The following is a 25,494-nucleotide window of genomic DNA, read 5'->3' on the forward strand; positions in this document are numbered from 1 at the left end:
TTCTCCTGCACTTTTTCATCCATCAGACCAGTGGAAGGTTCACTTTTTGCAGTATTCCTAACTGTAGTGGTATTGAATTGTGGTTACCAAGAAGACCAATCTCCTCTTTTTAATTCTTCCAGCCTCCAGGAAAGAATAAAATCCCTCAACTTGTCACTTAAAGAAATCACTACTAAGGTAAGTACCTTTATACTCCCATTTTCCAAAGAAGGCTATGAAGTTTTCCTTTGACTTGATCTTATGTCTAGATCATAGGATACCTAGCTTCTGCAAAAACACGTAGACTTTGTCAAGCTATTTTGCAGTCCCAATGATGAGTTAAAAGAGCCAGGAGAGAGTGCTTCTGTCAGTAGTGGAGGTCTCGACTTGTGGACACCCCAGAAATGGACTGGTTTGGCCTTTGCTACAAAAGAAGCTGTCAATTTAGGGACTGAAAAAGGACTGCCGCTATGCATATTGAAAGCCTTTGCTTAAAGATAGATGCATTCGGGGCCAGGTGCGGTGGCTCACGCCTGTAATCCCAACACTTTGGGAGGCTGAGGCAGGCGGATCACCTGAGTTCAAGAGTTCGAGACCAGCCTGACCAACATCATGAAACCCCATCTCTCCTAAAAATACAAAAATCAGCTGGGCATGGTGGCGGGTGCCTGTAATCCCAGCTACTCAGGAGGCCAAAGTAGGAGAATCACTTTAACCCGGCTGGTGGAGGTTGCAGTGAGCCGAGGTTGCACCATTGCATTCCAGCCTGGGAGACAGAGCGAGACTCCATCTCAAAGAAAAAAAAATTGCTTTCAGGATGGTAGTAACTTGAGAAATTAATTACTTTTCTTCCCAGGAGGGCAATGTCTAGTTTCCTCACAAATGAAACAGTCGGTGACTGTTTTTTGTTCTTTAAAGCTTTTCAGTTGGCTTGACAATCATTTTGCTTACTTTATACATCGTTTATACTGCCATGGCAAGACCTTGGTTTGTGTACAGACAGAATACGTCTTCATTATTCCCTGAGAGCACAGTCAATTAATTTAAATAGTCAATGTCCTCATTAGTTAGGATAACCACAGTTTACAAAACAAAAGCCCTTCTCATATATATTTATACCTGGCCAAGTTATTGACAGACTGAGAAAGAGGATCAATTACTCTGTGAATTATGACTAAATGTTGTGGCAGAGAACTGGGTATGAATCATTCATTATTTGCAGTAGGTCTGGGAACCAGGGGTGGTTGTACGATGGTCGAAATGTAAAAAGGACAGCTTGCTGAGCAGAGAGCAACGCAGCCAAGAGCCTGTTGGCCTGGAAGGACTCTCTTCCGGTCTCTGTGCCCAGGGAAAGAAAGTCTTGGACCCCAGATCAGGAAACACGCCAAGGGATCACCACAGCTAAGCCAAAATCAGGGATGTGTTGTTGGCAAAAATGTCTGGAGTTACTCTGTGCATTTTCTCCGTTTCTGTATCTAATTTATTTCTGAAAACAACACCCAGTGATTTTGCTAAAGGTCACAGAGCCGCAGGTTTGATGGGTAATTATAACTTGCATACAAAGAGAGTTTCCTGTTAGGAACAAGTGGTGCCCATAAGACAGCATCGGAACCAGGGACCCAGAAATGCTTGAATTCTGCTCTGCTCACCCAAAGGCTCTGTCACCCAGGCTGGAGTGTAATGGTGGGATCACAGCTCACTGCAGCCTTGATCTCCTGGGCTCAGGTAATCCTTCTGCCTCAGCCTCCCAAGTAGCTGGAACTACAGACATATGCTGCCTTGCCCAGCTAAATTTGTTTGAGTTTTAGTAGAGACCAGGTTTTGCTAGGTTGCTCAGGCTGGTCTTGAACTTCTGAGCTCAAGCGATCCTCCTGCCTCAGTCTGTCAAAATTGGGATTTCAGGCAAGAACCACCGCACCTGGCCTCTCTTACATTTTCTACTGTTTATCAGGTGCATCCTGATTTATACGTAGAATTAAAAGATAGGAGGACTGTCTTGGGTCTGAGTTCATTGACTATCTTCAGAACATGCTGTATAGGTAATATGAATGCATCTGTACACCAACACTGAGGATACAGGTGTGCCTATTATATAATGCAGATGGTGCTTATATGTGTGTGTTTATGACACTGTGTATTGTGGATACACACATATACTGTTATGTACTCAGTATTAGGATTTGTTGAAAATCTCAAACTACTATTAAAGATCTTAGATTTTCCCAAATATCAAAAATGGTTTGCTTTGTTTGCATACAGTCTTACTCCATTTGAGTTGTTATAACAAAGTACCATAGACGGGGTGGCTTATAAACAACAGAAATTTAATTCCCATCACTTTGAAGACTGGAAGTCTGAGATCAGGGTTCCAGCATGGCTAAGTTCTGGTGAGAGGCCCTCTTCCAGGCTGCAGACGATTGACTTCTCGTTGTATTCCCTCATGGAAGAAAGAGGGCAGGGCAGGGTCTCGGGCTTCTTTAGAAGACTACTAACCCTTCATGGGGGCCCCACCTTCATGATCTGATCACCTCCCAAAGGCCCCACCTCCTAATGCCATCACCTTGGGAGTTAGAATTTCAACCTGTGAATTCTGGGGGGACAAAAACATTTCCAACCATTGCATATACCTTCTCTAATACATTTAAAACACTTTATAATTACTTTGCTTTTCCATCAAATTAAGGAACTCATGTCTTTGATTTTAAAATGTGAACATAAAAGTTCCATTTGATAATGAGTGTGCAATTTTATTTGTAAATAAAAAGGATACACAGGTTTTCTGGGGATGTGTATGTGTGTGTGCAGAGTTGGATAGGTATGTGTGCACAGACATGAATGTATGTGTGTGTGCTGTGGGCAGGGGCTATATTAGTCCACAGAGAATTAAAACAAAACTGTCCAGTCACACAAACCACCTTTCTCTTTACTTTAAACTAGATTAACTAGTGACCGTGAGCTAAAGGTCTCAGATTGACATAGCTTTCTTTTCTAGTGTGTTAGACACACACACACACACACACATACCCCTACCTGATATTCTTTAGATTCCTGTCTCAGAAAGAAATGAAACCTTCCTTGCACTCATTGCATTTCTTAAACTCTTATGGGTTACCCAAACCAAAGGTAATTAAGGGATAAATGAGATGGAAGAAACAGTTGGAAATAAATGGGATATCTGGAGATTGGTAGATATTAGATTACATCCAGCAGAGCCTGAAAGAGTGAACATTGCAATTTAATAAGAAGATTCAGAAAGATTGTTTTGTATTAATATTGACAGCTTGAAGGATAGATTGCTCAACAAAGGAGAAACTGACCCAATTATGATTAACAGATACTGTTCACTAAAATCAGAAATATTGGACATAGATTGGATGAGACATAAGAATTATGGCTGGTGTTACAGAGTTAATGGAAATGTCCTCAGACCTCAGATGACATTATTAAATGGATACGTTGGGATGTGCTAGTCATCTGGGTTTGAGCCAAACTAAGACTTGGTGCTGGGGGAAGGGATACCTTCCTTTTAACTCTGGTTCTGACATCCTGAAAAGTCTTAAGACGTTGAAAGGGTCTCGGAATTAATTACTTTGGACATGTGGATGCCCAACACCACCAGTGCAGGCTTTGGTTTAGAGGACTACCAAACTGTTGTCTTCATCCAGAGAATGATTTTTATCAAAAAGATGTTGGAAAATTATAGCCACTGAATAGAACATATGGAAGTCCATGAGAGAAACAGTGGAGTGTTTTAGGCAGGATGGATGAGGTCTGCTTTGACTCTAAAAATAATCTCAATTCAAACTGATATAAGAAAACATTTAAAGTTGATGGTATCCAACAAACCCTAGATTCTTCTGGGAAATTAAATTTTTCTAGGTAGCTCATTAATCTGAGTCTAGATATCGTTGGCATATGAAAAGTCTTGAGACTGCTGAAAGGGTTCAAAAAGGGAAAAAATGTGATGTTTTAGCCTCCAACAAAATAAAAGATAACCTAAAGACATTTGGAAAAAGAAATTAAGATTTAAGATTTTGCTATTTTTGAAAAACCAAAGAAAAAACTGTAGGATGTGTTTGGAATGTCATGGGAAAATACATGATAAAACCCTCAAACTCACTGAGAGTGACTTGTCTATTTTTCAAATCTGGCTTGCCAGCAAGTATCTATCTGCCTTCAAAGTTTCCCTAAACAGTGTTTATTAATACTAGTAATTAAATTTAGCTTGCAGCTTTGACCTTCATCTCAGTGGCCATATCTTTTTTTTTTTTTTTTTTTTTTTTTTTTTTTTTTTTTTTTTTTGAGACGGAGTCTTGCTCTGCCGCCCAGGCTGGAGTGCAGTGGCCGGATCTCAGCTCACTGCAAGCTCCGCCTCCCGGGTTCACGCCATTCTCCTGTCTCAGCCTCCCGAGTAGCTGGGACTACAGGCGCCCACCTCGTCGCCCGGCTAGTTTTTTGTATTTTTTAGTAGAGACTGGGGTTTCACCGTATTAGCCAGGATGGTCTCGATCTCCTGACCTCATGATCCGCCCGTCTCGGCCTCCCAAAGTGCTGGGATTACAGGCTTGAGCCACCGCGCCCGGCCGAGTGGCCATATCTTTATTCACTGCATCCCATGTGCCAGGCACAGAGCGAAGTCCCTGCTCACGTAGAGCTCGTATCCCAGCAGACAGACAATGTGGAAACAAAGGAATAGAAGTACATAGTGTGTCATCTGAGCGGAAGCTGTGGAAAAACATCAAGCGGAGGGAGGGCCAAGGGAGGTTGCTATTTTGGGTGGGTAATCAGCAAGGCCTTTCCTCCCAGGCAGGGACTGAGCAGAGTCCCGAAGGGTATGAGTGAGCCAAACCACCTGGGGCTACGAAAGTGATGCAGACAGGAGGATTCGGCAAAGGTCTGGAGAAGGCAGGAGGCAGGAGTGATGCAATTATGTTAACTTGTGGTTGCTCTCTGTTGGATTAGCTCCTATCGGTTTTGTAATTGAGTGTGGGTGATGGGCATATGCTTGGAATACACCATTGCTCACTTTATTTTTGTTCTTTTTCTTCCATTTCTCTCCTTCCCTTCCCTTTCCTTCCTTCCTTCCCTTTTTCCCTGTTTCTTCCTCCCTCCCTCCCTTTCTTCCTTCTCCCTTCCTCGCTTGCTTCTTCTCTCCCTCCCTTCTTTTCTTTTCCGTCCCTCCCTGACTTCCTTCCTCCCTCCCTTCCTTCCTTCCTTCCTTCCTTCCTTCCTTCCTTCCTTCCTTCCTTCCTTCCTTCCTTCCTTCCTTCCTTCCTAACTCCCTCCCTCCCTCCTGCCTTCCTCCCTCCCTTTCTTCTTTGCCTTTCTTTTTCCATTTCTTGCTTTTTGAGCATTATCCTCCAATTACTCTTCATCAACCCTTTTAATTACTTACAAACCCAGAAATCTCTGACCTGGCTGTTCTACTGCCTTCTGATTTTTGGCTGAATAAATGATGATTCCTGGCCATTTCTCTCCCCCTAGGTGTGTATGAGTGAGAAATTCTGCAGCACCCTGAGGAAGAAAGTTAACGATATTGAAACCCAACTACCAGCCTTGCTTGAAGCCAAAATGCATGCCATATCAGGTAACTGGCAGTGTAGGAGATGTTGAAGCTGTCCAACTAAAATAATGACAGCCACCAGCGCACCGTGTTTTGCCCTCGATGAACATTCCACGGTTGTTATGTCATTCTCAGACATCTGAAAGCTTTTATGGGGAGTTTCACTAATGTACACATAATATAGCACAAGTTGTTTATCTGAGTACCGTATTTGGGACTTTCAGTTCCTGTTTCTTGAAGAGTTTAGAGACTGAATGTACTCTGTGTGCCATATGATTCTAGCAGATGTGTATGTAGCATTGTGTATCTGTAAATACTGAACGAGGATTATTGGGTGTGCTCAGACCCTTCCTATGGGGGAAGGATGGTAGCATAAGACAAATGGATGTCCTCCGTTTAAAAATCTAGTCACAGAAACTTGGCGAATCCCCAAAGGATTATGCTCCCTCTTAGTCTGGCAGTTATTAAGGAATTGGTTTTTCCATTAATTAGTAGCTTGAAAACAAGAGTCTCTGAAAACAGTATCTTATCCTATCATTTGAATAGTGCTTTCAAACACTCCTCTGTATTTGTTATTTTATTTTCACAATTGCTGTATTAGGTAGATGGGAGAGAGACTGTGATCCAAATGGACTGATGGGGAGGTTGAGGGCGCGGGATGTGTCCTTTGGTTAAGGTCACTCAATTAGCTCAGCAGTGGCTGATCTGGGGCTAAAGTCCAGGCCCTCTCTTGGTGTATTATATACGGATTTTTAACCCAGTTACATAATGACAGCTTCAAAACGTTCTCTGAGTTTTGTAGGTTGAATGGACCCACAGCTCATCAGCTTCAAAAGAATCATAAAAATTTAACGAAAAGGTATAATAATTACATGTGTGGGTTTTAAATGGTATTTTAAGAAGGAATACAATAATTGTCAGCTTCTGCTCCTCAGATCATTAAACAACTAATGTTGGCAGCTAATGAGCAATTTGGTCCCTGGTGCAGTCACGCGTATTATTTACAACCAGTAGAACATGGCAGTGCGAATGTGGGGCTTGGCTCTTAACAGCTTCACATGCTATTTACTTGAAATTATGAGCCCATTTGCGAAGTGAAAAAAAAAGAAGATTGAACACAGTCTTGCTTCTGAGTTAGGGTTTTTGCCTTTCTTAATCAATATATCTTTCCCAGGAATACAGGTGGATGAGTCTGTATTAAGCCCGAGGGAAGAAATGTATAATTCAGGCAGCAGAGATAGCCTCACTCCAATGTGAACAATCTCTCTTCAGACTCCAGGGAAAATGCCTAAGATGGCATAGTGCATATGGGGCAGGTTTCCTGTTTTAGCTCTTTGGTCAGCTGAGAAAATTGGTAAGACCTGATCTGCTGAACGATGACCTGAATTAACCCTCCTGGTAACTGACCTTTTGACCTCACTATTTTCTGATTGCTCTGTATGCTCTTTGGTGGACGGGCCTTTCAGTCAATGGGTGATACTGGTGATAAGATGGTCGATGTTTTTTTGCAACTCCTGCATATAATGCTATTTCTGTTTCCTCCTATTTCAATACCTTCAGAATGGGCAAACCTTCACTCCATTTAGGTAAGATTCTTAAAACCCCTATTGAATGGAGGGGATCTTAAGGGATGTCATTAAGATTCTTAGGGGGTCTTTTGTCTGTCTTCAAGTTTCTATGATTCACTGTCTTAGATTTATAGACCGATTGATATGGTTTGGCTCTGTGTCCCCACCCAAATCTCATCTCAAATTGTAATCCCCACATTCAAGGGAGGGACCTGGTGGGAGGTGTTTGGATCATGAGGGTGGTTTCCCCCATGCTGTTCTCATGATAGTGAGTGAGATCTGATGGTTTAACAAGTGTTTGGTAGTTCTTCCTGCATTCATTCTTCTCGCCACCTTGTGAAGAAGGAGCCTTGCTTTCCCCTTGCCTTCTGCCATGATTGTAAGTTTCCTGAGGCCTCCCTAGCCATGCAGAACTGTGAGTCAACTAAACCTATTTTCTTTATAAATTACCCAATCTCAGGTGGTATCTTTATAGTAGTGTGAGAAAGGACTAATACATCCATCCTGACTTTGATCTATGGCCTGAGGCCCTTTCTTAATTTGGGAATTATTTGCCATTTGCAGAGAGCAGGAAAAAGAAATTAGTTTCATTTTCAAACCTGGTCAGATCTAGCTCCTTTACATGTAACAGTTTATTCGTTAATTCATCTCTCTTCTCTTGCATTTCATCACAGGCAGTGACAGGAGGTCAGTGGGCACTTCTGTATTCTGCCTGGAAATCTCCTTGGATATATAATTACAATTATTAAGGACTCTTTTTTATATTGCTTCAGTTGGTAACTCAATGACTTTTTTGCCACTACAAGGATTTTTTCTAGCTTCTGATACATTTTTCTTACTTTTTTTCATCCTTCACTGAGGCCCATGAGGCTTCTGCCTACTACCAAGTCCCAAAACCAATGCCTTGATTTTAGGATTTTGTTGCAACAGCATTCCATATCCAGATACCAAAATCTGTTTTCATTATCTACTGCTGCATAATAAACCATCTCAAGACATTGTGACTTAAAATATTACCAGTTATTTATTTTGCCCATGGAAATACAATTTGGGCAGGGCTTGGCAGGGACAGCTGGGGTGGCTCAACTAGGGTGGCTCCCATATTTGGTGGGAGAATCCACACCAAATATGGTGCATACATATGGTCTGGCTGTTGAGTGCTCTCTCTGTGGGCCTCTCTGTAGGCAGCTTGGCTTCCTTACAACATGGCTGCTAGGTTCCAAGAGCGAGTGTCCCAAGAGAAAGGAAATGGAAATTTCTTATTCTTAAGGTCTGAATTCAGAAACTGGCATGCATCTCTATTGATGTGTAGTAAGTGGCTCCCCAGACTTCATAGCCTGAAACAACAAACCTTTGTCTCTCACAGTCTCTGAGAGACAGGAGTCCAGAGTGAATTAGCTGGGTGGCTCTGACTCAGGGTCTCCTAAGATTTCTGTTAAGACACACTTTGGAGCTGCAGTCATCTAAAGGCTTGGCTGGGGCTGAAAGATCTGCTTCCAAGCTCATACATGTGTTGTTAACAGACGGCTTCAGTTCTTGCCACAAGAGCTGTGCCATAGGACCTCTTGCAACATAGCAGCTGATTTCCTCAGAGCCAGTGATCTGAGGGTGAGAGAGCAAATAAGACAGAAACCACAGTGCCTTGTTAGGACTTAGCCTTCAAAGTCACACAGCATCACTTCTGCTTAGTGAATAGAAGCAAGTCACTAAGTTCAGCCCACAGGGAAGGGGAAGGAAACAGGTTTTACCCCAAAGGAGGAGTATTAAAGAATTCGGTGGGCATATTGTTATAACCACTGCAGTGTTACTTCCATTGTGTTTTATTGGTCCAGCATTCCTGGTGTGCTGATTCAAGGGAAGGGCCATTATGACAAGTCTCAGTGAGAGGTGTGTCAAAGAGTTTCAGTGCCATGCTCTAAAAAGTGACACAGTGCTTACTGAGACAGAAAGATTTTGAGAACTGAAGAGCTGGACAGACAGCTTTTCAGTCCGAGGAAATGGCCTGTTCCATTTATTTACTGAAAAGAAAAATATCATTGAGCATCATGAAGTGCCAGATCTGGTTCTAGGCACTGAGGATGCAGTAGAGAACAGGACAAGATCCCCCTTCCTTTTTTTTTTCACTGCAGCCTTGAATTCCTGGACTCAAGCCATCCTTCTGCCTTAGCCTCTGGAGTCACTGGGATTATAGGCATCCTGGCTCAATGTCTCTTCTTTTTTGATAGCTGTGTTCTCCCATTGGCCACAGTGGAGTGGAGCTAGATATGCCTGGGCTGAGTGTGGAGGAAAAGCACAACTATTTTTTCAGAAGGAAGAGCAGTCTAGATTGGCCCAGGTATAGGATTAGTATTGTGGTAGCTCTTCAAAGTTGGTTAGGACTAGGATACACAGAGCTCTGAATTGTAGGCTAAGGATAAGAGCATTTTAGGGAGCCATTACAATGTTTTAGAGGAGTACTGAATGACTAAAACCAGACTTCAGGAAGCGTGATCCAGCCATGTTGTACACAGAGGGGTGGGTGTGGTAAGACCTCGGAAGTCATAGAATTAACTAAGATGTTAGAAACGAAAAAAGGAAGAAAAGTAGGCTAGTATAGGAAATCTACTACAGATAGGTAATTATTGATTTTTAGAAGAACCATGATGATATTGATGTATCCAGTTGAGTGTGGTGTGATACACATTAACAAAAGTAATTTAGAAAGCCCATTGTTTCTCTCCCTTTTCACTGACCTGTACACACCTTAAATGTGTTTTAGTCACCTCTTTTCTTTCCATTCTCTATTTCTGCTTCAATTTTCCTGTTCAGCAGAGAATAGTTTGGTTTAAAGCCGATAGCAAAAGTGGATTCTGTTGTTACTGTCCTTCCTAGATATCAGTCAGTTCTCACACTGCTGTGAAGAAATACCTGAGACTGGGTAATTTATAAAGAAAGGAGGTTTAATTGGCTCATGATTCTGCAGATTGTACAGGAAGCATGGCAGCATCTGCTTGGCTTCTGGAGAGGCCTCCGGAAACTTGCAATCATGGCGGAAGGTGAAGGGGAAACCAGCACTTCACATAGCCAGAGCAGGAGGAGGGGGTGGGGGAGGGGCCACACACTTCTAAATAGCCAGACCTTGCGATAACTCACTATCGCAACCACATCACCAAGAGGGATGGGGCTAAATCATTAATGAGAAACCGCCCCTATGATCCAATCACCTTCCGTCGGGTCCCACCTCCAGCACTGAGGATTACATTTCAATGTGAGACTTGGATGGGACACAGATCCAAACCATATCACTGGAGAAGGAAAGTACAGCCCTGAGCTCTATGCATACTGACTTAGAGTGAGAAACTCACCAGGGCAGACAGATTTCTCAGTTTTTGAGTGCAGGGGGCATACAGTTAGTAGAGAGAAACTTGGGCTTTGGAATCTGAGACGCGAGTGTTCAAGTGCAGCTTTATCATGACTTGGCAGAATGATCTTGAGCAAGTTATTTAACCCTTTCAGGTCTTGTTTCTTCATCTATAAAGTGGAGTTAATAATAATATTGCCTGTCACATTAGGTTGTTGTAAGAATTAAGTGAGGTAGTGAATTAGAATAATGTGGTACATCAGTATATTAATACATGAGATAATAAATATACAAATGTGACATCTCTTTCCAAGAGTGAATACATGCTTAGCTAGTGATTGTTAGCCATGCATCTGAGTTGAGGGAGACCCAGCCAACAGGTGACTCTCTGACCAGGTGACACTCAGTGCTGCGGGTTCCCGGCCAGTGTACCTCTTATTACAAGGCAGCTTTGGCCTCAGTGCTTGTGCACTCCTGCCTGGCCAACTAGGCTGGGCCCCTTGTCAATGGGGAGGATTCATTTTTTTGTTTGGTTTTCAGCTCTGAGTTCAAGAGCCTGGGAGACCTGCTGGCTTCTCTCCCAGAGCTGGGCCACATATTTTTAACCTGGGCCCTGGAGGTCTGATCAATGTCCTGGCTGGATCCAGTGCAGTAAGAGAAACCAAGGAGAGGAGAGTCTTCCGAGGCCTGGAGCAGGTCTAACCTAACTGCCCACTGTAGGAGGTTTGTCCTGGGACAAACTGAGGTCCTGCAGGGTTCAAGGGTGAAAGGCCTCTTCTCCCAAGAGGAGGCCCCAGACCCACCTTGCTCAACTGACTGCCTGGAAAGGAAGTGAGAGTGAAGATCTCAAAAAAGAGCAGCTCCTTAACCTCTGTGCTGCTCTCACTGAACGCTCCCGCCCTCTGCCCAGGACTTAATGGCTTTGGCCCTGGGGCAGAGCAAAGGGAAAGCATTGGTGCCCTCTAGGACCGAGAGTGTGGCACTACAGCAAGTGTGTGGTGGGTGGGGCTGACTTGTGCTCTGTGGCTACTACCCATCCCCATCAGAAACCTGGGCCTGTTTCCTTCTCTAGAATGGGCTGGGACTTTTCAAACCACCCACCTGGAGCGATGAGAGTTGGTGTCTTGAGTCCGCATCCACCATCTGCATACCATGCCTGCCTTCCCACTGCTGGGGGCCCTCAACCCTCCTCCAGTTCCCGTATCTAAGACTTAGCAACAAGCATCCTTCCTGTGTGTTAGACTGTGGGTCTGCACCGTTCTGAGACACACTCCTATGTTGGGCCCTACCTCTATCGGTGCTCATTGACCTGGCAAGTATCGCAGCCCTCATCTGGAACGAGGCCAGCCAAGCCCCGGCCACTCCCTTGCCCTGGGACGAAGGCTCAGCCCCTGAGGCCCGGCGAGTAGTCAAGGCTGGCTCTCTGATGCCTGGCTGCTCTGATGTTGGCATCCTGCACGCACTTCCCGCTCCAGGCTTGTCCTGCTTGAATTACCCCTTATGATTGATCTGGTCCATCTGTTGAGTCACCCTGAAATTTTTTTCTTCCACTTTGTTTAATGCCTGGCACTGAAAAGACAGCCAGTAGAAGTATTTGTTTTTCAAAAAATGAACCCTCATTGGTTGGTTGCCGATCCCTAGAATCTGTTGTTTTCATACCTCCTTCACTTGTCAGGCTTTTCATCGCCTGCCCTGACTCCAGTGGGTATGTCTGGTTTTAAGTGCCAGTCCTCCTGCTCATCGGATCCATCCTCTGCCAGGTGATTGGAGCTGGCCGATGTTCCAGCTTCTGGATACTGGAAGCCAGCAGCAGCAGCTGCCTGGGTGACAGCCCCACTGTGTGTTGGCAGGCTTCTCACTCACCTTTTTTAATCAACTGGACCTGGAAATCTTGAAGCTAAACAAACACAGCCCTGCTATTTTGGCGCAAGATGAAGGCCAGTCTTAAGTAGTCTGTAAAAGCTGTGAAAAAACTTTTAAAAGAGAATTATATCCAGGGCACCCAAGCTGCTTCCAGATGCCAGAGGCAGCCCTGCATTTTATAATATGCTTGCTGGAATCCCTTTAAAATGGTAGATGTTGGCCATCTTTTTCTTTTTTCTCTGCATTCCCGACAGAAGGACTTCCAGTGTATGGCCCCGGTATTATACCCTGTGTGTTTTAGAGAAGCTCTAAATTTGTGTAGCTGTCAAACTTGTGTTTTTCACTCAGACTGCATGTTAGCATCATCTGGGGAAATTTAAAAATACTGGTACACAGGCAGCACCAAATTCCTTCTGTCAGAATCTCTAGGCATTGTTCCTGAATATGGGAACCTTCATAAACAGTTTCCAGGTGGTTTTAATGTTCTGTGAGGGCTAGAACCGCTGTACCAGTGAGAGGAGAGCTGGCCTGCCCTGCTCACTTTTGGCAGATGGACTTTTGAGTCACATCTTTGCACACCCATGTGAAGCTCCAGGCCCAATGTGTACCTGCAGTTGGGTAAGTACCTGCAACTGCAGCCTGGCCTTGGCCTGGAAGCACGTCTTGTAGGATCGCTGATCTTACTCTCCCCTGGCCTTCTCCTTGTCCTAGAAGATGTGCCTGAGGCTGAGACGCTTCCTTGTTTAATTCATCTAGCTGTCTGTTCTGAGAGCCCCCAGCTAAACTGAGGTTCCAGTCCCAGAGCAGCTAACAACCTGCCCTAAGGAGAAATGAAGGGGAGATGGACATGGTATTTACTGCGTGCCGTTCATAGGATGCTTCTTTTACCTGGAAGATGCAATGCCTAGTTGTCTGACCTGTGACCAGGGGCTCCTTGCCTGGGAAACTTGTTTATGTGTCTTTGTGGCTCTTGTCTTTCCTGTGTTCAGTTTATGCCCACCTGCCCATTGCTCTGGTGCTGGGAGCCCAACCTTGTGCTCTCTTGGGCGTACCAGGTAAAACCTGGCCTGGGGCGTCCCCTGGTTCTTCAGATGGAAGGTGCAAATGCAATATACACCACAGTACGGAACAAATTTAAAAAGTGTAATTTATGGATCCTGGGCAGGGAGGGCACAGAGAGACGAGAGGGCAGTCCTTTGTCCCTGGGCCACTCCAGATAGGAATGAGGCATCATGCAGAGAGAGAGAAACAAGACATACGACAACTGGCAGTGTGTATAGGGAGTAGGGTCTGGGTCACTGTAAGTTTTCAGGCAAATGTGTGAATGGTCTGTTTAAAGGAAGCAGAGGGGAAGCAGGGAGCCCAGTCTGCTAGTCAGGGGAGATGCCTCTAAGTTTTTATCTCTTGCCGCTGGCTTGAGCCATTGGGTGTGGTTTTCTTCTAATGCCTGGGCAGCTGTCTCATTCCCGTTAGAGTCACCACATGATTCTAATTGCCTTAGAATTTATAGGAACCAGTTGGCAGCCCAACAAGTGGGCTCCTCTGGCCAACGAGGGAGCCTTCCCAGGACAGGCAGAGACCTCTGCCTCGTTATTAGATTGGCCATCTTTGGGTCTCACCTCAGTTTGGATACTTTTTTTTTTTAATCTCACCTGCCCCCTTGTTATCTATTTCCAAGAAGCAAACAGCTCAAAACATTTTTTATTTTAAAATAACATAAGAGGATGTCTCTGATACTCCAAAAGCCTTTTTTTTTTTTTTTTTTTTTTTTTAAATAAAGAATGGTTCTATCCAATTTGGCATTTCATTTATAGAGAATAAAAACTATCTATACCCGAAATGTATTCATTGCACACAATTGTATTTGAATGGCAGCTTGAAATCTTCTCTCCTAACTGATGATTTTGGGGAAAATAAGAACATTTAAACAATAAACTAGGTTTTCTAGATAAACACAAAATGGGTGAATTTCACACATCAAGTAATGAAAGTAGTTTTTTCCTTAAATTTAGAAACAAGAATTTAAATTTCCATCTTCTGAATGAATATTTGGCACCCAACCAATAAATATATATCATCTTAAATTTTCTTGAAAAAAATCCTTTTCTTGCATAATTAATTTAAAGGAAATTAAATGGACCATGTCAGTTGTCAAACAAGGAAGAATAAGAATTTTGCTTGTTATTAATTTTATTTACAATAGTATTTAAAGGTAACTTTGTAAAATAACCCCAGTGATATAATCTAAAATAAAATAGATTGTATTTAAATCACTTTTTTATTATATATCAAGAAAAACTATTGAATGATTAAACATTCTTAAGTGGGTTCTTAACTTTATATGGAACTGGAAAGAGCAGTTCAGATCACAGAGGCGTGGGCACTCACTGTGTTTTAAGTGGTCACTGAAAACACTGATTCAGAACAGCAGGGGCTGGCCCTGTACTGGGGTGGGTGGGGGCTCAAGGCCAGACATACAGAACTCTCCTGTGTCTGCAGCTGCAGGGAAGCAGAAGAAGCAGTGACGATGGTCCAGGAGAGGCCACTTGACATATGGCAGAAAAACAAAATTCAGGATACAGACAGTGGCTGGGAGTGGCAACTCAGTTGCTTTCTTTCTTTACTATTTTCCCTCTTTCTAAAAAAGTCTATGATTTAGATCAGTGACTGGAGGAGGGAGACAAGAGACCCAATAAAGATGTTTTCAAAGATGATGCCCATCCGGTGTGAAAAGCAATGTCTTGACCTACCCAATGAGAATAAGCAAAAGCTGTTATGCAGAGCAAGGGAGTCAGATACCATCACCTGCAATTTGGCAGAGACTCAAAGGTGGGCAGACGAGTGGGAAAGCTTTATAGTGGAAAAAGCTGAAGTCATCAGATGTGCCCTGATTGGAGGTTATTGATGAGGGGAAGCTGGAGGCGGCTCACTAGAAGCGAACATCCTGTGTGCTTGGTTGCAGGAGCACATTTGGCTTTCTCTGGTGAGTTCTAAGTTGGAATTGGGGACAAAAATTAGGGAAGCCATCAGTTATTAATCCAGTCCTGAACATTTTGGGCCAACAGAAGTTATTATTTAACTTCCTGGAGAGTTACTAGACAGCAATTTGGCTTCTAGCAGGTCTGACTTAGAGTAGGCCAGCTTCCGGAGTTGCTTTTTGTAGGTAGGTGTATTGTTTTCTGGGAAAGTTGCTGCACCTTGTGGATCAGAGTTCCACCTTTTGATATGGCCTGGCTGTTGTCTGGTTGTATACTTAGTCTGTCACCAGGCACCAAATTTTCTCAAGCAGTTGGGAAGTTCTGTGTGTCTGGTGTTATGTTCCCCTTGTATTCTATGAAATATGTGGTCATCTGAAATGTTTAATGTGCAAAGCCAGCCGTCGGGCTCTGCTCACAGGAAATGCTTTTGGCTGTCTCAGGAAGTCATGGTGACTGGAAGAAATGCACAGCCCTGACAGAAAATGGCAGATTCTAGCTGAAGGGACCTCCAGGAAGAAGGGGGGTGGGGAGGGGAGCAGTTGGCTGGGGCTTGTTGGCTGCCTCAGTTGCCCTTTGGTTCAGCCCGCCCAAGCTCACAGCGGATATCCTTGACCTCACCAAGGGAAGGCTCTGAAATACAAGGGTAGATCTTGATCTGGCTTAACCGTGCACTTGAGCTTACAGTTCCTTGAAAGATCTGGTGTCACGCAAGACAAATTATACAGCACTCTACTATTTCTGGAGTTTGATTATTCTCAGCACTGGCTTCATTTCTTTTTTTCCACTAAATAAGTGTAGTTCAAATGTGGATAGGTGAAAGTAGGCAATCTTAGGAGGATCATTACAAACTGAAATGTCCATGGGTTCAGGCAAGTGCCATGTGTGTGAGGGGTACCCCAGGTGAGAGGCCTGAGGACGGGGCAGGTGAAAGGGGCCACGTGGGCACAGGATTTATACCCCCTCCCCCCCCCCCCCCGCCGCCATGTGCTGTCTCACTTTAGTGATGATTCCTGTCCAGGTATTAACTAAGTCACTTATTGATGTGAGATCAGAAGAACCAAGTTCAAGTTCAGCAACCTTGCATGGTATCCTAGAACTCTGAAACTTTGTGACCTTCACAAGGTCACCTCTGGGTCTAAGTTTTTTAACTGGAAATCAAGGATAGTCATTAAGAGACTCCCCTTCCTGGATTGTTGGGAAGATTAAATGACACAATCCATGTAATGAGAGCATTGTAATCTCTAAAATTGTACTCTCAAATAATGACCTCAGGTGAAGGAAGAACTGTTCAAAATGCCCCAGGTACTATGAAGTACAGAGGGTAGGTATTTTTTTAAGGGATGGGGTCTTGCTCTGCTGCCCAGGCTAGAATGCAGTGGTATAATCATGACTCACTGCCACCTCAAGCTCCTGGGCTCAAGTGATCTTCTCACCTCAACCTCCCCAAGTAGCTAGGACTAAAGGATGCATACCACCATGCCTGGCTAATTTTTAAATTTTTCCATAGAGATGGGGGTCTTGCTGTGTTGCCCAGGCTGGTCTCCAACTCCTCAAGCAATCTTCCCATCTTGGCTTCCCAAAGTGCTGTGATTACAGGTATGAGCCCCCATACCTGGCTGATGTTTGAATTCAGAGAGGCTAAGTAACCGTTAGAACAGAGTGGGTAAAGTCAGCTTCAGCATATGCCTAGGGATTTAAATTGTGTTATTTGCAGAATAAAATATGTTGACAAGTGCTTTAAAAAACCTATGGGAATACCCAGGTTTCATACCCTTGTTGAAGAGCAGGCAGGCACAGGTGTATTGGGATGCCATAGGTGGCATATTCTTGTCCACACACATCCTTCTGTGGCATTTAGAAAGGGCCTGTGAAAGTTATGAAGTTTCAGGTCACAGATCTCTGATGGGACTTTCTTCAGGTATCAGTATTGACTTTCCAAATTTTCATCACTAAGCCCCTGACCAATTTCAGCAGTCAGAGAGGTCTGCATCAAGCAAGGTCTGGTCTAAGCCTCATGGGCTTAGATCTGAGGTCAAAATACCTATAAAATTTTAATCAAGGGCATTGTAGCATTTTATCATGGCTTGGGTTTTGATATGAACAGTCTCTTTGGGAATTCTCACTCATTCTGCTCTTTTAAAACGTTTGCTTTTATCACTGTGCGTTTTCCCAAGCCTTATTCCTCAGGATCAAAGAAAGGGCCCAGGCTTTAATTAATGATCTCTCCTATGTTTTACCAAGGGCACTGGACTCTAGAGCTTGCAATGGGTTGCAAGGGATTAGAGGGTGTATTTCCAGCAAAACTTTTGTACCGCACTCGCTCCGTATATGTAGTCTCTTCCAATTTGGTTTTGGAGATCTTTTCTTTCTGACTGTTCACAGGAGGAAATGGCACGCTGTGGCATATTCTGCCTGGTGTCTCTGGAGGCATACTTGGTGCCCATCCCACTTTTTATTAACTCTCTTGGTTGAAAACACAGCCCAGAAGACATGTTGGGACTTCATAAGCACAGCCTAAGGCGGAACATTGGAAAGTACAACATTGTACATGTGGCCACCCTGCTCCAACACAGTCACACCTCCGTGCTGGTCCTTCCGCGAGCTCCCCAGAGCATGGGGTCCCTTGAGGTTCTTTGTGGCACGCGGTATGGGGCTCGATCCTCAGCGTCCTTGACTTGGCCGTTGTTCAGGATGGAAATTACCGATCCAGGAAAAGTTTTATTTGTGTTACTGTTTACAACTTGAAGCTCATGGAAGTGCGGTCTGCTCTCCTGTGGACTTTGCGGGTTTTTCCTAAACGGGTCCAACCCAGCAGCTTGGCCTTTGGGGCACGGCTGTTTTGAAGCAACTTCCTTGTGAGTTTAGTCTCACCTCGTACCCCCTGCCCATTGCTGTCTAACCAGGGTTCCTATTGCTTCTTTTGGGACTCTTATATTCTTCCCCCCTGAAATCTGCCTCAGTCTGTCCTGGAATCATCTCTCTTCTCCTCTGACCTCTTCTAGTGTTTGCTTTTTCTTTGGAAGGCACCTTATCCCCTTTATTTTGTGGTAACTTCCTGGAGAGCAGGAGCAGTACTTGTTCTCTTTTGTGTTCGCCATGTTGCTTACAACAGTGAGAGACAAACGCATGAGTCTCAATAGGGTCTTTATAAAATCATGGCATTGGAAACTATGGGCTTCAGTGACAGATGATATATGCTAGGCTTCAGAATGCCCTTAAGATGGGAAAACATTTTGTATCATTTTCAACGTTGGTATCAGTCTGAAAGCTGCCTACTAAGTAACAATAAAGAATTTAGCAACGTAATTTATGCTTAAGAGGAGGGGTTCTGGGGTGATGTTCCAGCTGGAAACTTGTCCTATGGTTTACTGCACTGTGATCTTCAGCAAGATATTTTAGTTCTCCAGATTTCCGTTTTCCCAGCTGTAAAAAGAGATAACAATATGAATTTCAGTGAACATAAAAAGCACCCGCTATTTTATATATTACAAAGAAAGAAACATTGCTGTCAATTAAACAGTAGCAGTGCTTTCTTTCTATGGTTTAGAATTTTTATCTTATACTTATGGATATAGCTCTTTTAGATGTATTTAGGCTTTTGAAAAATCACATATCACCCATTAAAAAGGAAAATAAATTGGTTAAGGTTTTCCTAGGCGTCTTCTTGTTCAGTCTGAGTCTTCTGAAGCACATTTGGACTCAAAGTTGTCAAGGTTCATGTTTCCCCACACATCATCATCCTCTGATCCCCTGAAGTTGTTGGGAGGCAACTTTTTCTCCCCCAAGAATAAACTGTTTTCTGTAGGATGGTCTGCCAAACTGCTAACACCTTTCCTCAAGTTTTGAATGCTGGTGCTTTCCCAGTCTTACAAATCCACGTCAACATAAGATTTTCAGGCAACAGCCAGTACGCAGATGGTCCTAAAATAGTTTGTACATTGAAACACCAGGGGGTTGCAGATGGTCAACCAGGTCTGGGAAAACAATCCAGTTATAACCACTGCATCCTGCTTCTTCCTGGCTGATGGCGATTGTAGGGCACATCCCTGTTTCAGAGATGTTAAAATGTAAAATAATAATAATGATAGTAATAATAATATGAGCTATAACCTATTTCCTAAAGTTGTGATGACATTCAAAGGTGAGAAAGTTTGTAGCTATTTTTGTGATTGTGGTTACTATAAATTCTTAGAAAACATAGTGGGGTTTTCTAACACTAATTTGTGGGGCACGCATTAATGTTATATATTTAGTAATTTATTGTTCAGTGTTCATACTTTAAAATTTCCTAATGTTTCCTCTTTTTAATTGAGGTATGGTTTACATTCAATGAAATGCACAGGTCTTAAGTGTTTACAGATCTTGAATTTTGACACCTGTGTTACAGACAGCCCTATCAAGAGATAGAACATTTTCATCACTCAAGAAACAACACCCTGTATTGTCCCAGTCATCATCATCCTCCTTTATTCTGATACCTTCTACCATGGATTAATTTTGCCTGTTCTAAAACTTAATGGAATCATGTGGCACTACTCTTTTGCATCTTTTGTAAAGACACATACATGTTGGCAGGGCGTGGTGGCTCACGCCTGTAATCCCAGCACTTTGGGAGGCCGAGGTGGGCGGATCACGAGGTCTGGAGTTTGAGACCAGCCTGGCTAACATGGTGAAACCCTGTCGCTACTAAAAAGTACAAAAATTAGCTGGGCGTGGTGGTGGACACTTGTAATCCCAGCTATCTGGGAGGCAGGAGAATCGTTTGAAACCAGAAGGTGGAGATTGCAATGAGCTGAGATTGCGCCACTGCACTCCAGCCTGGGCAACAAGAGCAAAACTCCATCTAAAAAAAAAAAAAAAAAAAAAAAAACCAACAACACATACATGTTGCTGCAGGCATGAAGGGTTTGTTTCTTTTTATTGCTGAGTAGTCTTTCATTGCATAGCTCTGTTATTCTTTTTGCATTTTCCTGCTAATGCACGTTTAGGTTGCTTCCAGTTTGGGACTGGCTGTCAGGCATAAAGACACTATGAACATTTATTTGAGTGCAAATATTTTTGATTACGTGTTTTCATTTCTTTTGTGTAAATGCCTAGAAGTAGAATTGTTGGATTAAAGGGTAGGTATACATTTAACCTTATGAGAAACTGGCAGAACTTTTCTTGAAGGGACCATTTTACATGTGTGAGAGTTCCAGTTGCTCCATACCCTTGTGAATGTTGACATTTTTAGTCGAGTTAATTTGGAACATTTGAGTGGGCTTGTAGTGGAATCATTATGGTTTTAATTTTTCTTTTCTTAATGATTAATGATGTCAAATGCTTTTTCATATGCTTATTGGCCATTTGTGTGTCTTACTTTGTAAAATGGCTTTTAAGTCATTTGCCTGTTTTCTTTTTGTTTTTTGTTTTTGAGACGAAGTCTTGCTTTGTCGCCCAGGCTGGAGTGTAGTGGTGCGATCTCGGCTCACTGCCAGCTCTGCCTCCCGGGTTCACGCCATTCTCCTGCCTCAGCCTCCCAAGCAGCTGGGACTACAGGCACCTGTCACCACATCCGGCTAATTTTTTGTATTTTGGGTAGAGACGGGGTTTCACTGTGTTAGCCAGGATGGTCTCCATCTCCTGACCTCCTGATCCGCCCACCTTGGCCTCCCAAAGTGCTGGGATTACAGGCGTGAGCCCCCGCGCCCGGCTCATTTGCCTGTTTTTCAATGGCACCATGTGTGTTTTAATTGTGGAGTTGTAGTATTCAACTTCTTTGTCAGTTAGACATATCGTAATGATTTTCTTCAAGTCTGTGACTTGTCTTCTCATTTTTTAGTGGTGTCTTTTGATGAGGAGTTTTTAATTTTGATAAAGCCCATTTATCTTTTTTTTAAATAGTGTTTTCTGTATCTTATCTGAAGTTCTTGCCTACTCCAAAGTCAATAAAATATTCTTTTATTTTTTTTTTTTGTAGAAGCTTTATAGTTTTAACTTTTACATTTGGGCCTGTGATCCACCTTTAATTAAATTTTTGTATGGTTTGAGGTATGAATCAAGGTTAATATTTTTCCCATGTAGATAGCTAGTTGTCCCAGCACCATTTATTGAAATACTTTCTTTTCCTTATTGACTTGCTTTGGCACTTTGGTTGACTGTATATGTGTAAACCCACTCCTGGACTGTTTATTCTATTCCATCAATCTATTTGCCCATCTACATGCAATGCCATATGACCTTGATTTATAGTGGCTTTAGCCTTAGTCTTGAAACCAAGACTAACTTTTTAAGGATTGCTTTGGTTTACCTAGGCCACTCCTCCTCCTCCTCTTTCTCCTCCTCCCCCTCTCCCTCCTCCTCCTCCTCCTCTTCTTCTTCCTCCTCCCCCTCCTCTTCCTCCTCCTCTTCTTCTTCTTCTTCTTCCTCTTCCTCTTCCTCCACCTCCTTCTTCCTCTTCTTCTTGTTTCTGCTTCTTGTTCTGCTTCTTCTCTTCTTCTTTCTTCTGTTCTTCTTCTTCATTATCTTCTTCTTCTCCTTCCTTTCCTCCCTCCCTCCTTCTCCTTCTTCGAGATGGGGCCTTGCTATGTTGCCCAGGCAATAGTGCAATCATAGTGTACTACGGCTTCAAACTCATGGGCTCATTCTTCTACATTTTATTCATTTTTTAAAAAATTTATTTAGAGATGGAGTCTTACTCTGTTGCCCAAGCTGGAGTGCAGTGGCAAGATCTCAGCTCACTGCAACCTCTACCTCCCGGGTTTAAGCGATTCTCCTGCCTCAGCCTCTTGCGTAGCTGGGATTACAGGTGCTTGCCACTGTGCCACTAATTTTTGTATTTTTAGTAGAGATAGGGTTTTGCCACATTAGTCAGACTGGTCTTGAATGCCTGACCTCAAGGGATCCACCCACCTCAGCCTCCCAAAGTGCTGGGATTACAGGTGTGAGCCACCATGCCCGGCTCACTCGTCAACGTTTTAGAATAAGCACACACATTTCTACAAAACAGCCTCATAAAATTTTGATTGGAATTGTATTAAATCAATGAATCAATGTGGGGAAAACTGAAATCTTATGATATTGAACCTCCAGTGTATGTATAATAATTTAATCTTTTAAATTATTTGTCTTTGTCTCAGCAGTTTTTGAAAAATAGTTTTCACTGTAGAGCTCTTGCACATATTTAAAAAAAAGTGTCCACCAGTATTTTGAGTTTTAAAATAGCTTGTAAATTGTATTTTTTAAAAAAATCATCTTCTAGTTTTTTGTTGTTGATATTTAGACATAAGATTGATTTTTGTATATTGACCTTGTATGCTGCAAACTTGCTACATTTAATTTACCATATATTTTGCTCAGTGCTTGACAGAATTTCTTGTTTATTCTTGTAACTACCTATGAGTCAGGTGTTGTTGCAATCATATTTTATAAGAAATTTGCCCCAGATGTGCTAATTTTTTTGCTCCAGGTCGTGTGATTTGAGTAACAGGGGAGGAATTTAATTTAAGTCAACTCTGATTATATGGCCCGGTCCCCTTCCACACTGCTATAATATGTCATCTCTTTGACATTTGTGTATTATTTGAATGGAGTGACACATTGTGGTTCCTCTGGATTCCACTGGGACATTTTTGTGTCATCATATTTCACGGGACATGGCTTAGCCAATGGAACTCCTAAAACAGACATAACAAGTATAAGGTGATAAAAAAGACTGCTGATTTTTCCAGTTTAAGGAGAGCAGTATTTTTCCAGGTTCTTTCCCCAGAGGACTGCTAAGGAAGTTGTACATGATCTCAAAGTTCTGTTTCTTTGCCCATGCTGTGAATGCACATTAGCTGCTGCTAGATCTTCCATGTGTGCGGATGCTGTAAAGCTTGTTTTCCCTCCTTCTCTCCCACAATGTGCTGTAGGAAACCATTTCTGTACAGCTAAAGACCTCACCGAGGAGATTAGATCATTAACATCAGAGAGAGAAGGGCTGGAGGGACTCCTCAGCAAGCTGTTGGTGTTGAGTTCCAGGAATGTCAAAAAGCTGGGAAGTGTTAAAGAAGATTACGACAGACTGAGAAGAGAAGTGGAGCACCAGGAGACTGCCTATGGTAGGTAGTGCACAACTGTTCCTCGGCGAGATGTTGATATTTGTTGTGTTTTGTGGCCGGGCAGGATGTTCTGTGCTTTATGTGAACGTCACTGTGAAGAGCGTCACGGAGCACATGGCCCTTTTCCTTGGGGACATTTTTGGCAGACGCCTTGGCAAACTGAATGGAATTACTTGTCAGCTTTTGTTTTCATGTTCACATATGACATCTTTTCTTTTTCTGTTCCTCGTCCCACCCTGCATTTGCTAATAGCCTTGTTATTATTTAGGGCAATCTCTCCCTTGGCAAGGTCTTGAGCATTTTCTTTGTGTGACAATTATCTTCCTTTTGTCTCTTGGCTCAGTCTCCTAGTCTGCACAATCATAGGCTAAATCAGGTTGATCTGAGAAAACTGAGGAAAGACCACAAAGTGGCTCTTTTGTGTGTGCGCTTTTCTGAGAGCTTCTTTCCCCAGGAAAGATGATGTTGAAGATGTGAATGCTGCCTTAGCTAAAGTGTCTGCTTGTCAGTGGAGTTCAAGTGTTCCTGTGTTCTTTCCTTTTCCAGTTGTTAAGAGTAACAGGTTACTCTGAGATTTGCACCCAGACGGATGGTCTCAGAAGGCGCTGGTTCAGTGCAAATTGAGGGAGTAAAAACTTATTTCTTAAAAAATGTAAGGAATTTCTGATGATTCAGTTTCTAATATGCAGAATAAAATCATTAAAAGCAAATTCAGATTTAATCTTTATTAAATACTGGAACCTGTTTCTGCACCAGTAAAATGACAAGAATAAAATGTATCTCCTAGGTAGATTGGTACAGATTAATTTACAAAGATCCTGGAGTGAGTGTGTGTGTGTGTGTGTGTGTGTGTGTGTGTGCACGTGTGCGCCTTTCCATTGCCCCTAGAAACTAAAAGTTAGGGGTCATTTATAGCATACCATGGTTCCTAAATAAATGTTATTTACTAAAACAAATGAAAGAAATATATATGAATAAACGGCTATATTTTACAAAGTATGCTTATTTAAGAAGACATAAGAAAAGAGCGGGGCTGATGGGAACCAGATTTGAAATAGGGCTTTTGTAAATATTCCGTAAATTGAAGTAAATGAAGAGTAGTATTTATAAGCTAGATTCAGAAATATAAAATCCACTAGCTGAAGTTAAGTGCATCAATCCGGGATGAATAAATTTTTTTTAAATGCCTATCAATTTATGTAGAGAGAGGTTTCTTCACAGAGATATTTGAATCAAAGACTATGTTCAGTAGTTATTCTGTCTTCTTTGTAATGAATACCCTTAAGTTAACTTAACAACTCAGTACTTATCTTTTTTTCTTTTCATTCCTAAAGGTCAAACCTTGTTTTTTCCATATATGTAACTACAGACAGTACGTTTGAGCCTAAATAACTATAGTACTAAGGAATGACAACATGCTCACCCGAGACACCACAGCCTGGTTTACTCTGTCGTGATAGGAATGAGGATTGTACATTTTAAGTAGGTTTCTGCTATTGAGTTTTTAAATGTATAAACAATGGAAACTACGACATTTCTCGTGTTATCACCACATAACTTTTTGTCACAAAATGAAGAATATATTATATCTAAGAATAAAGAGGAAGTGAACAAATTTGAGCAAATTTAGTCCAGCAATATTTTCATTTGAATAGTTGAGCCTTGAAAGCCATTAATATCTCTTTTTAAAAAAAGAACCGTGCAGTTTTTTTTGAATCTCATCATTGTCACTTCACTAAGTATTTTCACAATGATGAATAAAACATAAACAAATGGAATGAGAGATTGCTACTATGGATGATTCTAAATTGCAGATGGCTCATTACTGTTGTGAAGCTTCTCTTTATGTTTTTACACTTGGATTTTGCTGGATCAGCCACCCTTTTCCCTATACATTGATTTACACATGCTTAATTTTTTTTAACCAATTTGAGGTGAGTGGGCTTTAGGTGAACCAAATTAATAATCTAGGGTTGAGAGTGTGGGAAACAAAGAAATAATGAACTCCTGAATATATTGAAGCTTTTATTTATTAAAATGTGATAAAACTGGGCTGAAGTCCATATTCAGCTATTTTTGTGTTTTGGGAGTTAAAAATTCAGAGAGAGCTGTGAGTTCAAGT

General features: G+C 42.4%; 1 protein-coding gene across 9 annotated transcripts in view; it reads left to right on the forward strand.

Annotated features, from left to right (window-relative positions):
• DISC1 (DISC1 scaffold protein) overlaps window positions 1–25,494 on the forward strand; it is a 411,890-nt gene that overhangs the window by 171,278 nt on the left and 215,118 nt on the right. For 7 of the 9 annotated variants that reach the window (XR_004058726.1, XM_030935643.1, XM_030935645.1 and 4 more), the window contains exons 7-9: window positions 123–177; window positions 5,464–5,566; window positions 23,184–23,372. Coding sequence is in view for 8 of the 9 variants with exons in the window: in XM_030935643.1 (XP_030791503.1) it covers window positions 123–177; window positions 5,464–5,566; window positions 23,184–23,372 (347 nt within the window). In the remaining variant the exon portion in view is untranslated. The remainder of the gene's footprint in view (window positions 1–122; window positions 178–5,463; window positions 5,567–23,183; window positions 23,373–25,494) is intronic. The other 2 variants (XM_030935640.1, XM_030935641.1) reach the window with 1 other exon arrangement.

The sequence above is a fragment of the Rhinopithecus roxellana genome, chromosome 8 (genome assembly GCF_007565055.1).
Source record: "Rhinopithecus roxellana isolate Shanxi Qingling chromosome 8, ASM756505v1, whole genome shotgun sequence".
In the NCBI taxonomy this organism is placed as follows: domain Eukaryota; kingdom Metazoa; phylum Chordata; class Mammalia; order Primates; family Cercopithecidae; genus Rhinopithecus; species Rhinopithecus roxellana.